The sequence below is a fragment of the Bicyclus anynana genome, chromosome 27, assembly GCF_947172395.1.
Source record: "Bicyclus anynana chromosome 27, ilBicAnyn1.1, whole genome shotgun sequence".
Lineage (NCBI taxonomy): Eukaryota > Metazoa > Arthropoda > Insecta > Lepidoptera > Nymphalidae > Bicyclus > Bicyclus anynana.
In genome coordinates, this window is record NC_069109.1 from 6,257,242 (window position 1) to 6,271,635 (window position 14,394).

The window sequence follows — 14,394 nt, forward strand, 5'->3', positions numbered from 1 at the left end:
CTAACAAAACATCCAACAAAAAGGCAGTGACCCTAAGATGGATAAAGGGACACAGCAGTATTTTAGGTAATGAAGCGGCAGGCGAACCGGCACATCGCGCTAGGACTCTTGAAGGTAGGACCAATAGTACCTATACCATTCAGTGAATACAAAACATGGTTACATAAACAGACCATTAGCTCCCACGCTGAACTATGGGCCAGCATATGTAAACACATGTAAACATACAAAAGAGCCACCAGGCCTCGACCCAAGGATAACAAAGAAACTCATGAACCTTACACAAGATAAGTTGAGAACAGTAGTTCGCCTCATAACAGGTCACTGCCCGCTAAACAAACACCTTTTATCTATACTAATATTATAAAGCTGAAGAGTTTGTTTGTTTGATTGAACGCGCTAATCTCAGAAACTACTGGTCTGATTTAAAAAAAATCTTTCAGTGTTAGATAGCCCATTTATTGAGGAAGGCTATATATTATCCCCGTATTCCTATGGGAATGGGAACCACGCGAGTGGACCGCGCGGCGTCAGCTAGTTCTAGATATGACTGACAGTCCTTTGTGCAGAGCCTGCATGGAGAAAAACGAGACACCGCTACACATTAGGCTCAGTTAAAGAGGCATAAAGGAAACAGCAAGCAACCTACATTGGTTCCTCAGCTACACTCCATGAGGCTATCGGCGACTAGGGCGGCCTGCTAAGCTTCTGGAGCGAACTGGGCTGAATGGAGTGAATCCAACAGGAACCTACACCGAAAGACCCACATACAATCAAGGAATCGGCCCAGTAGAAGAAGACCTGTCAGAAACGCCAGACTTTACTACTATTTTCTGTAACATACTAAACTATAAAACCATTTTAAAACTGACTACTTTGGTGCTTATTTATTTATTTATTTATTTAATACACTTTATTTGTACACCACAAAAATAAAAGAAAACAAGCAAAACAGAAACACAAGAAAAAGTAGAATACAAAAGGCGGCCTTATCGCTTAGTAGCGATCTCTTCCAGGCAACCTTAGGCTTAGGAACTTATTAGGACAACTGTAGGTGGTGTGTACGTAATAATATTGTACATATACATACATACAAATAACTACACACTAATACATAAACCATAATACACAAATTATATAATAATTATAAATATCATAAAATAAACTAATATATAAATATATCATTATGCTTATCGACACTTAATCTTTTTTTTACCTATTTCATCAAATTTTTATAAAACAATTTGATGTATTAAGGCTGGAAATAAAAAATTAAACTGCAAATTTAGATTTTAAGGAATTAAAAAATAGCATCGCATAAAAATTCCACAACCATAGATCATATAATAAGCTTCCTATTTCACGATAAGCACTCGATTAACCTAGTCTAAAGGAATAGATAACAAAACCAAAAGATAACCTCTTAATAAAAAATTACGTAACAAAAAATCCATCATAATATGGTCTATTAAGATTATTTATACGTTAACTAATATATTTTATACATAACACCAACGATTTTCCTTGTATTCAATACGTAAGTACCATAAAATGCAATTAATTATCAAATTATACGATCGATACATACCCCTTTGGAAATCTTATTCCTCGCTGGAACGGCCAACGCGCTCATGTTTCTTTGCTGTACAACATTCTTTGCGAATTGGGTGTTGGTTCTAAGAAGATTTCTGATTGCGAACATTTTGGAAAACACTTAGAATTTTGCGCAGAAATAAAAACTTTTATCAATCGGTCGATCACACAAAAATTTGACAAATTGTCAAATGTCAATTGTCATTTGTGATTGTGAGTGTGACAGACTGACTGACAGAGGCACAGACATAAATTGACATAAACTTCATTTTTTTAGAATTGCAAAATTTTGTAAACAAATATGGCCGTATTCATCACTGACATTAGTTGTGACGTCATCCTAGGGATGGGCCGTTGATGAACTATATCGAGAATTAACTACTACTAATCGAATTTTATATCAATTGTAAAAAAATCACTTTACTTAAAAACTCACTTCTAAGTTGGCAACACTAATCACACAGTCAAAATACGCGCGATATTAACTATCTACCTCTTTCTGATGCATATTAATTATTACCTATCAAATAACATTTTTTTCACTTGTATCTGTTTGTTATAAATTAAAAGAGTACTAAAAAATTTAGGCAGTACTTGTTAACGCATTATCTTTTTTTAACATATAAGTACGTAACTAACTAAACAGCGCTATGAAAAAATTACTTTATTCAAATTACTCAATTACGATATCGATACTGAACGGAATACATTCGATATTTACAATCGGTAAATCGTTCATTTTTAATCTGTGGTGACAATTTTACTTGGCACAACCTTAGAGAGACGAAACGTCAAATTAACATTTAAATGTAGTCTGTGTGCATAATTTCGTGTTTAATTTCGTTTATTTCTAAAAATTTTGATTAAACCCTGTGTAAATTAAAAAAATGTTACGTTTGTATGATTCTCCATAGGTGGATTGTAAAGAACAAAGTGTTTGTGCGTGTTTTAATAGTTTGATGGTTCTGAAAACTGTTATGAAAGTTTGGCATCGACAAAAGGGTTTGTTTATTTACCAAATAGCGCAATTCAATCTGGACATGGTATAGCAATAAAATATTTTTTTATAAACTATAATACTTAGATAAATAGATATATAGTTGTCAAAGCTATAAAAACTGTAGCCATAGACAAAGCTAAAAGACAGGCGTAGACCTCAGACGAATTATAAATTATGTATTTGTCTAAGGCGTAGACAGAGATGGCAAGAAAGGAAAATCTATAAATACCTTAGATAAAATACCTATAGATGTAACCACCGTGTAGCCGCACATGAAACAACAATACTTAACTGAATTGTTGCTATTACTTAAAATTTTCCCTAAATTTGGTTAAATTTGAATTTTGAGAAAGCTATATTAATATTTTATCTGAGACCGTTTACACATAAATATTATGACTTAAAAACAAGTTCCCGAACTTCTTTTTTATTTATTTTTTAAAGTAGTGAATTCAACTCCCTTCATCAAAGTAAAAAGCTTGTGTCAGCAGTAGTCCAATAAGATGATCGAACGTGTTAACTGGTAAAACTAGTTGGTTAACCTATAGCCGAAACCACAGAATGTAAATATGGACCGAAACGAATTATAAATGTTCGATTTCCTGTTGGACAATTTTCGGCCCCCTATCTGGGTTAATTAAAAAAATCTAATTTATTTTAGAAGTTTTATTAGTTTTATGAATCCAAATTACTTATTATTAAAATATTGATTGTGTCCTTCTCAAACTGAATAGAGCAAATTTAAAAAAAAAATCTTAGGCTGCCAATTTTGATGACCAGTAGCCATTATCCATGTTTGTTTAAAATGTATATCCTTGGGAAACCTGCAATTAAATTAATAATATGATTAGATATATTGTTTCCATTTGTTATGAGTATAGCAAAAGTAGATCTTAAGAGCTGCACTAATGATCCGTCATCAGAAAAGTGAAAAATTAATATTCTTTTTTATTAATTAAAAATTGATTTAGTGGAAAATCTTTATAAAGTCATGGCAACACTCTAAGTTGTTTTTACGAGGTTATGTTTAAGGAAAAATGCCATATTTCGTTAAAATCTACGTTATTTAATGGAAATTGTTTATTGATTTATTTGTTCAATCATATTTTTATCTGTTCTATAAACTATAACCTTAATTTTTTGCATACTTACTAGTGAAGAGTGTCTTCCTCTGCCTCCGTTTCCTTGCGGCTTTTACAGCTTAAAACACTGCATTCTCCCATTATAAATAACACTACATCTTACTAATGGAGTCCTTTTCTAATAAGTACATTAAAACAATCTTAAAAATCTAACAAACAATAATAAACAAGAAAATTTCGCACAACGCACAACTTGACAGCAAATTGTTTGGCTAACTGATAGTTAGCCAAACAAAGAAAACCTCCACGGCCTAAGAGACAGAAGATAATACTTTTTGTCTCAACTTCCTCATAAAATTCGTAAATACGCTTCTCACTCCCACATCCAACATAATTATATGGCTACGTCTATAGGTATTAAGTCAATTAAGTCAATGATAAATACATTGCGAATATCACATTGGGGATACCATATTTGAAATTTAAAATACTACTTGTCGATATCGCAATTTGCCTCCTTTATGTACTTGAATTTTATAGCAACGACCAAGAACTCTCAATTAAATTCAGGTTCGACTATGTCAACTGTGTGCTGACCAACATACCATATTGTTAATTTTTGTAGGAAAATATTAGATAGATAAATAAAAATTAAAAAATACATCAGGAAAGTTTATTACAAAAGCACATACAAAATCTTTACAGGGTCTTAGGACTAATTTACAATCATATTTAAAATATAACACTAAGGAAGCGTCCATACCTGACGTAAAGTCATCTATAAATTAACTTACTGCCAGCCCGCCAGAACGCTCGACGAAATGTTCGCTAAAATGTTCTCGTATTTTTCTGTGATTAGCACAGTGATAGCCCAGTGGATATGACCTCTGTCTCCGATTCCGGAGGGTGTGGGTTCGAATCCGGTCCGGGGCATGCACCTCCAATTTTTCAGTTGTGTGCATTTTAAGAAATTAAATATCACGTGTCTCAATCGGTGAAGGAAAACATCGTGAGGAAACCTGCATACCAGAGAATTATCTTAATTCTCTGCGTGTGTGAAGTCTGCCAATCCGCATTGGGCCAGCGTGGTGGACTACTGGCCTAACCCCTCTCATTCTGAGAGGAGACTCGAGCTCAGCAGTGAGCCGAATATGGGTTGATGACGAATAGATGTAGGGCGTATGCACAGCATAAGGATGCCAGTTTACTATGACATTGCCTCAGCAAACGACGTTAATATTAAATCGATCGAGGCTTCTGGAACTTGACACCAGCAGGCTGATTCACTAACTTTGACGTATCCGAAATTGAGATAACGCATCACTAAAAAAACTATGTCCTTCTTTTTACTGCAATATAACAAGAGTTTTATCTTTTTAGTCCAGTGCAACGTAACTGCAATCACAATTGCCACATTCTACAATTATCAGACTTTACGTCAAGTGTGAGAGCTACCTAACGAAGACTATAAATGTATACTTTGACGGAGTAGATACATGTGAACACGGTACAAACAAAATTCACTTCGCGACAATCACTATGAAAAGATGTTCTTTTTTTCAAGATAGTACAGAGTTAAATCACGCACATACTACAAAGAAATAAGGAAAATAAATTGAACACTGCCATACTTTAGAAGGTATCGCGCAAGTAAGGAGGAAAAAAAAGAACAATTTATTTATATTAGCCTATTATGAAGGTTCAGCTATACACATATATTTCATTTATTTTATCACAGCTCTACACTTCCATAATTAAATATTCAAACTATGGAGGGTAGTTCTTGTCATATCTCTGTTTGAACTGCACTGATGTTAAAGACTGACCCTGTAGCAATATTTTGGTCATATTTTGAACTATAGTTTCTCATTTAAAAGCGAACGCTAAATCCAAATAAGAAAAATGTTCCTCCTACTCCTTACTCTTAAGAATCTGCGCCAAATTTGTAATCCACTCTGAAGTTGTAACATGCTGAATAGCGCAAGTAAAATAGCTCCACTGAGATATGTTTTTACACATTAAGCAGCCATATGCCTCGTGTTCTGTGTTGTGCCATTTATGTGTGACACAAACTATTTTAAAGAACCTAGACACCATATTACGACACCATATTATGACACCAGCTCATAAAGTTCAGAAAATTGTGCAGCTCAGGCACGAACTATAATTTTTTAGTCCAACCAAATCATTTTGAATTAATAAAACAATGTACCTAACAAAATACAATCACCATAAAACAAATTACATATAGGTATTACGAGTAATTATAACTTAAAAATATATTAAAAACAGATTATAATGTAATACTACACTTAAAATTATAAGTTTTCGACGTACGTGATTTTCACTGTATTTACTTGATTCGCTTCAAAATCCTACCAATTACCTAAATATTTCCGAAAGCTACCTCTTTTGTATAATTAATTTTTTAGTGTATCAACACCAATCAGCTATACAACGCACAACCGATTTTGATACTTTTTTTCACTATAATTCACTATGTACTGGTCGGAATATATTAAAAAGTCAACTTTAGAAAAATTTCGATATAAAAAGTTTCTCCGTTATTTTTTTTATAAAAATATACAAAAGATTTTTCTTTTTCTATACGTGTTCTCTACAACAAGAGATCTTTTTCGCTAATCGTCAAAAATCCACCTAAAGATTTCTATATTGTGAATTTTGATAACTAAATAAAGAATAAAATATTATTAGCGCTTAGTTCTTACGCAAATATTAATCAAACATGATTGCAAAGACCCAAATAATTAATTATTTAGTACAATTGAAGTATAGTCTGACCAAAAATATAAAAAAACCCTTGTCTGGGGGAGCCACTATCACTTTTTCATTATAACTTCATTGCAACCTTAGTATGTTTGAAGAAGAAATTAGGTTTTTTTTGTCCGCGTTTTTATTTTTCTGGTCGGGCTATACAAATAAATTGATGTAACCACATACTATATCTACAAAGAACATATCTAACTGTCCTTTCGTAGTTTTATACAAGTAATCAAAATCATTAATAATTTGTAGTTAAAATTTGAATAACTTTGTTTTTCACACAAGAGTAAAATGTCTTTTAAAAAATACATAATAATAAAAATAGTAGTATATTTTGTAAAGTCATCGTATTTCCGTGACTATCGAAAGGTAAAGAGTATGTTTGTTTTGACATTTACATTGGAACTTCATTATTTTAATAGAAGCAGGTTTTACTTTGTGCAAGTTCATTACCATAAGTGACTTACTTACAATTTTGAAAGTTACTGAATGGAAGCCCTAAAGACCGCTAAAGCCAGAATGTATGTTCGGCAGTTTTTGTTATTATGTATTTTTTAATTTAAAATTTGTAATAATAAGTAGGTATACGTATTTTCATAGCTTGTTATTGAAATAATTTATTTCGCATTGCCTACACACTTAATTTAAAAGTCAATACTAAATTTATAGTAAACAAAAATATACATAACACAACACGTGTTCGTATGTCGAGTGTGATTTTTAGTACTTATTCGATCACGTAAAAGTAAACTTGAATTAGAATGGTATTACTTTAAAACAGCTCCACGGATTGTGTTTTCTTTTGTTTGGTGCTCTTATAATTCCATCCAAAATTCAAGTTCACTATAATGAGTTTCATGCGATAGATTTAAACGCTCGCACTCTACACTCGAAATCACACAAAAATCTAAAGATTTTTAAATTCAAATTACAATAATTATCATTTTATGCAAAAATATATATTTTAATTTATAATATCAATGTTTGCAAATCAATTAATCAAGCCTAAAGATAAGATAATTTGATTCGCCTTCGGACCAAAAATCTAGCACTCCTAGCATACAACTTGTACTTTATATTTCACTATAATTAAGTATTTCCATTCATATAATATTAAAACAATGCAACATTTTTTGGAGTAAAAAGCATAGCTTTTTGCAGGTCCTTCTGGATTTTACATTGGATAGAAAAATAACTTTTAGAGATACTATTGAGATAAAGATGATTTTCTTATTATTCGTGGAATAAAATAATCGGTACTGTTTTCTTTAAGATCAACTGTTGAGATATTTTGCAGACTCTTCTTATTAGATTCTGTTTGAATTATGAAAACTACGGTACTAGGAATGCATATAGATTCAGAGACTGTCTTACAAAAGCTGAAAGTTTTGCATGCTCCTACCAGCAAGTACGGTTGGCAACTGTGTAAGGACTTAGGCGATAGCATGATTAAAGGTCAACCAATCATTAAATCAACCATCCAAATAAGTATTAAACGTATTTTTAGAGTTCAGCACTCAAAAGGTAAAACAGGACTCCTCTGTCTGTCCGTTTGACACCAAGCTGATTCTCATGAACCGTGATAGTATGATTGTTGACCCTTTCGCAGGTGATGTATGATGTTGGCGCTATATCAACAAATACTAAAATCAAAACAAAATAAATATTTCACGGGACTTCCATATAAATAACGTGCTTTTTTGCTCGTTATACCACAGACTCAGACCAATTATTGTATAGGACCTGCCTCGCTAGACGTAACTTTTCTGTCAAAGTATATGATCAACGATCTAATGCGATTATAAAAACTGTCTCTATAGAATCGATGTTAAATAGTTGTAATCGTGTTCGTCGGTTAAAGAGCTCCATAAAAATACCTTTCTGTGTAATTGAATTGAATTGTGTAAAAAACGGGCAAAAACTTTTAGTTTAGTATAAGATATATACCAAATCTAAGCTCGTTTTGCTCAGAAAATGGCAGACAATTTTGTTCTGGACTATGAGTGCGATACAGGTCCTTCTATAATTGGTCTGAGACCACAGAGCATTAACATTATACTTTCAGCTTTTCTATAATGACAAAGGTCTGGCCGCGCGGCACTTAGTCTATTAGAAGGTGAAGAATTAATGATTACAATGATATGCAGTAATAAATATTTACTTGTGCAAGATTAACTGTGTTAAATATAAATACTTATATATACATGTATATATTATCTCAATTCACGATAGTAACAAGCTAGTTTCTATTAGTACGAGTATTATTCTATCGAAAGGCGTTTTAATGGAAAGCTCAAACGGTCAATAAATATTGCATGTGTCTTGTATCGCCAATAAAACACAACTGAAATACTGTTGTCGCGCTTTTACTCGTAGTATTTTTTTTTTCAAAATGGCGTTACTCTCAGTTTTAGCGTAGTAGATGAGTTTTTTAGCCTTAAGAACATTGGGAAATGCTTCGTTAATATAGGTACCAGCATCTGCTTACGTTTTTCTCTTTCACAGTGGTTGTCTGGAAGAGATCGCTCTTTAGCGATAAGACCGCCTAATGTACATTATTTTCTAAGTTTTATTATAAGTTATTGTCTATTTTTGTTTTTAGTGTACAATAAAGTATATTTCTTCTTCTTCTTCTACTACCTACTTTGTTTATACTGATTCTGATTTTACTAGAAAAAAGAAGAGCAGTTTCTTAATTATTGCTGTTTTTAGATACAGTTTTTTTTGTCATGGTACTGACTTTTGCTATATTTATTGACCGTGAAGACCTTGTCTTTAAGAATAACCAAACATATACCGACTTCCACAGTCAAACACAAATACATCAATGACTAGATTTTTATAATTTGGCGTTTATCATATTCAAAAATATAACCTAAGAAGACTTCTCTAATAAAAAAAAAATAACCTAAAATGTCTACTTAAAATTATTTTAACTAAAAATAAAATACAGCGCCATCTAGTTTAATTACTGCGATCTAACTAATCTGAACACTTGACATTTATTTGTGAGATATCTCAAAATTGTACGAGATGAAAAATATAAAAATCAAACGTTATTTTGAAACCCATTTTTACTTTTTTTGTCGTGGTTTCCGAAAATCTACATGATAAAGATATGTAGATAAACTAGATTAACTTATTAAAAACAAAAATAAAACGGATTTCCTCTTTCCTAGATTTTAAAACATAAGCAAGAACAGCTTAAAATTTTATTTAGTTACTAAAAATAAATTACGTAGGTACATTTATTTTAAAACGAATACCTACATATTTAATTTAGCATTCTTGAATGCTAAATAAATATGTTTTATTACTAAACTCTGAAAAATCATCATAATTATATTTCTCAGAATTAGACGAAAAAAAATCTTAATTGCTAAGTAATAATGAATAACTTCAAACATGGGGCACTGGAAATAGCTTACAGGATAATGAATGTGACTGATATATTAAATTTACTATCAAAGAAAGATATTTATTATTATTTTTTTGCAATCATTTTCATTCAGTAATATCAGGAAATTATGTCTCTAGGTTCATTATGAATGGAATGTTTTAAATATAATTAAGTAGACGCTTTTCTTACTAACAAAGGTGAATTGAATACTGAACAGGTTTGCGCGGAGCAGACATTTCGCGCTCTGGACACTAAGTTACACTATGAATGAACTTTAATTCATAATAAACATGAATTAAAGTTCATCATGAATCGTTATGAATGGACCTTTTTAAAGCTTTCCAGCGGGCCTATTATGTATCACGGTGTACCATTCTAACAATGAGTCATTACATTATTTTTCATCGTATTTTTGATTTTGTTATCATCTAAAATAGTTATTTCACCGAAATAACATTAACTGCACCATTTCACATAAAATGGCAGTGATTTTTTGTTTTCACGATCGTCTAACATGATTATTTCAACGAAATTAAGTAAATACCAGTTTTAGATGAAAATAAAGTTAAAACTTGTTACTACCACTACTATACTTGTGCCATTTCGATGAAAACACAATGTTATATTGCAAAAACGAAAATACGATGTTATACGATGAAGTGACTGATTATTTGAATGATACACATACGTATAATAACCCTGCAGGTCCACGTTAACGCGCATTACATAAAACGCATACATCGTAACACAGTTACAAATAAACGTCAATTATGAATTAACATTCATTGCTATTCATAATGAATGAAATGTGCGAATAATTTAGTACTCATTCTTCTTGCCAACAGAGTTGAAGTACGCGAGCAAGTCCGCGTCGGCGCGCGTCACCCACGCCGCGTTCAGTGCGATGGTGTCGAGCGCGAGAGACGCGCCTTTCTGTTCACCGAACAGTTCTTTAAACTGTGGACAAATTATTTAATATTCTAATGTTAGTAAAATTAGTGAGCCCTAAGAAAATTAGTGATAGTCCAGTGGATATGACCTCTGCCTTCGAATCGCTTAAAATTTTCAGTTATGTGCATTTTAACACGTTCGCTGCGGTACGAGGTCAATTTACCTCGTACGTCTAGCGTATTCAAGAGTTACGAGGTCAATGGGACCTCATACTACACCACATAAAGTTTTATAATAGAACCACGTACCGCACCAGAGGAAAGTACAAAAATATCTGTGCCGCAGCGATCGCGTTAAGAAATTAAATATCACGTGTCTCAAACGGTGAAGGAAAAAAAGAAAAACATCGTGAGGAAACCTGCATACCTGAGAATTTTCTTAATTATTGCGTGTGTGAAATCTGCCAATCCGCATTGGGCTAGCCCAGTGATGGACTATTGGCTTAACCCCTCTGTGTGTATCAGCCCGGGCGCCCCTGAGATCGTGGGTTAAAAAACCTCACAACAACACTCACCCTATAATAATCCCCGGGCTGGTGGAGACAGCGCGCGGCCGCTTGCAGCGCTGACGGCGGCAGTGGCGCCATGTGCAGTATCCGCCATATGCCGGCCGCGCCGCGCCATCTTTTGAATGTAAAAATTTAATTTGATTATTAAATAAATTTTATTTAAAGTATGTAAAACTATACTACAGCCATTACACATACCAACAATGAAATTAGAAATGAAGGTAGAAGAGGCATGTTATGTCATAACTTATTTATTTTAAATTATGTATGGTTTGTGAATTAATGGTTATTTAGGATATATTAACCATATCTATTTTTTCTAAGCTTATTAATCAAATTGATTTTCATTAATTTAAGAAGAAGTTAATTATAATTATTATTAGGTGTAAAATGACTAGTGACTTATACCCTCATTTTTGATTTGTTTATTGGTTAACAGTATTCATCAAGAAAGGCTGTAGTATAATTAAATTATTAAAAAAAAAATTGTTCAAATAAATAAATTATTTTAAAGCTTTACTCCATAGGCATGTTCTATAATGTAATGTAATATGTAGGTATATTGGAATAATATAGGTACTAATAATAAATTTGTCATAATTTATTAATCAATATTATATAGTGGAGATTTGTTTGTTTGCATTTAATAGGCTCTGAAGCTACAGGACCGACACCAATGAAAAGCTACGTTATAATAATCACCGCATTCCTACGGGTATGAGATATGCGAGGGTAAAACCGCGGAATTCTACTGCTAGTTAATAATATTTGTATATAACTCGATGGCATATACTTTTTTGTAAATACACATTTTAATTTTAATACTATAAGGTATTAATTAAATATCATTGAATAAATACAATAAAATAGACAAGTTAAACATATCAAGTTCAAGTATCAACAGTCCGTCGCGCTACACAGTAATGTCACCTGCACACGCCCGCGCACAGCGCCGTCACCCACGTCTTCCACTCGCGGCCGCGCTGCGCCTCGCTCGACAGCACCGTGTACGCGAACCTTAACAGATTTACCACAGATTAATTATAAATATAGAAGCAATATATTTTGGTATATTTATTGATCAGTTAAAACACATTTGTGATGCTTTTTTGAAAAATATCTCTGTGAGTCCATTTGATCCAAAGTTGGTAATAAACCACTAAAATAATTAATTTTTAATTCCATTCATGTAACTAATTAACAATTAATTATTAATAATACTTTTGACAGCTTCAGTTAGTGATGTTCTAATACATTACCGATTCAAAATCGAATCGGTAACGCGTTAAAATATTCGACTTACTAACATGACATGACTTGACTTAGAACAATGGACTATTTTTGACCACTTTCGCCCTAAATAGCGCCTAAAAATTAATACACTAGGACTTCACAAACCGTGCGAAGCCATAATGGAATTAAAATTCCGGGATTGCCCTCCCATGACTCCAGTGGCGTGCACTTCATTTTTGGCTGGTGGGAGGCATCGGCCGTGGCTAGTTACCACCCTACCGGCAAAGACGTATCGCCAAGCGATTTAGCGTACGATGCCATGTATAAACCGAAAGGGGTGTAGATTTTCATCCTCCTTCTAACAAGTTAGCCGGCTTCCATCAAAGACTACATCATCACTTACTATCAGGTGAGATTGTAGTCAAGGGCTAACTTGTAAAAAAAAAAAAAATAAATACAAATAACTACACACTAATACATGTGTCATGTGTTGTGACGATGTTGAGAGTGCTGCGTGCGCGCGTCAACGGAGCCTTGTTGAGTAGGTTGGTGCGTCCACTCGGCACCGCCAGCAACTGCGGCTTGCGTCTCCGCCACACGTACCGCTCCGGTGCATTATGACCTCCATCGTAGTTGGTGGGTTGAATACCTGTAAAGCAGCCAGTCGTCTCTCGGCGAGGCGAGCGCGGCGAGCAGCGCAGTATGCGAGTAAAGCGGACGCGGCGCTGCCTGCGACGCAAGCAGCGCGCGCCAGCACGCCGCCCACGCTGTCGCTCCACGCTGCCTGACGCCCGCTGTCAGCGCAGCCTGGGGGACACAGGACCCATTATAAATGTTTCATCATACCATATTCGATTCACTGGTGAGCACGAGTCTCCTCTCAGAATGAGTGAAGTTAGGCCAATAATCCACAAGGCTGGCCCAATGTGGATTGGCAGACTTCACACTCGCAGAGAATCAAGAAAATTCTTTGGTATCCTTACGATGTTTTTCCTTCACCGTTTGAGACACGTGATATTTAAGTTCTTAAAATACACACCATTAAAAATTTGGAGGTGCCACGGACCGGATTCGAAAAATATAAAAAAGTGGTTCATACTATGGTAGTATTGACAGCAGCGCACCATACAGCAAACTGATCAGTTGAGTGTCCCCGCACTTGGGAGACACGTCACAGCCACAGACATCTTTTCTGTAGTTTTCACAAACTTTATATGGATTCGCCACATAAAGTGACGCTGGTGATCGCCGCACGCCATATATCGCTGCTTTTAGCTTTAAATGGCGGTGCTTGTGGTTGTTGTGTTGCTCATATGAGTGGCGACGCTTAGGGTTTGTATAGTTAGCTCACCTGCTGGTATATCTCTGGGATGGACTCGTTCTCCGCGAGCCACGCGTCGAACAGCTCAAGCGCCTGCTGCGTCACGTTCTCGTTGCCCCACTCCACCCCCGCCGACAGCAGCGCGCCGCTCAGCCATCTGACACAAAAACAATAAAAATATTAAAAAAAAAATAAACATGAGGGTCCTGTAAAAAAAAATAAACATGAGGGTCCTCTAAAACTTGGTCCAAACATTAATTGTACTTAAAACAGCTTGACCAGTGATGCGTTACCGATTCGACTATCATACCTACTAAGTCGAATAAAAAACAAGTGTGCTTTATTAATAATAATAATCATTTATTTGCAAGAATTATTGTTCTTTACAACACTCAACTAAATAAATACATACAGTGAAAAAGAAAAAATACAAACAGTCACAATTACCAAAATAAATTAAATAAAATTAAGAGAAAAAAAATAATTACAATCAGTCACTAAATCAAAATATCACAGTACTAA

General features: G+C 33.9%; 1 protein-coding gene across 2 annotated transcripts in view; it reads right to left on the reverse strand.

The window, feature by feature from the left end:
* Positions 1 to 4,334: 4,334 nt before the first annotated feature.
* LOC112046167 (uncharacterized) overlaps positions 4,335 to 14,394 on the reverse strand; it is a 46,360-nt gene continuing 36,300 nt past the window's right edge. For both annotated transcript variants that reach the window (XM_052890107.1, XM_052890108.1), the window contains 5 exons: positions 13,903 to 14,029; positions 13,201 to 13,358; positions 12,249 to 12,335; positions 11,325 to 11,433; positions 4,335 to 10,816 (listed from right to left, as the gene is read on the reverse strand). In XM_052890107.1, coding sequence (XP_052746067.1) covers positions 10,679 to 10,816; positions 11,325 to 11,433; positions 12,249 to 12,335; positions 13,201 to 13,358; positions 13,903 to 14,029 — 619 coding nt within the window. In that variant the 3' untranslated portion in view covers positions 4,335 to 10,678. The remainder of the gene's footprint in view (positions 10,817 to 11,324; positions 11,434 to 12,248; positions 12,336 to 13,200; positions 13,359 to 13,902; positions 14,030 to 14,394) is intronic.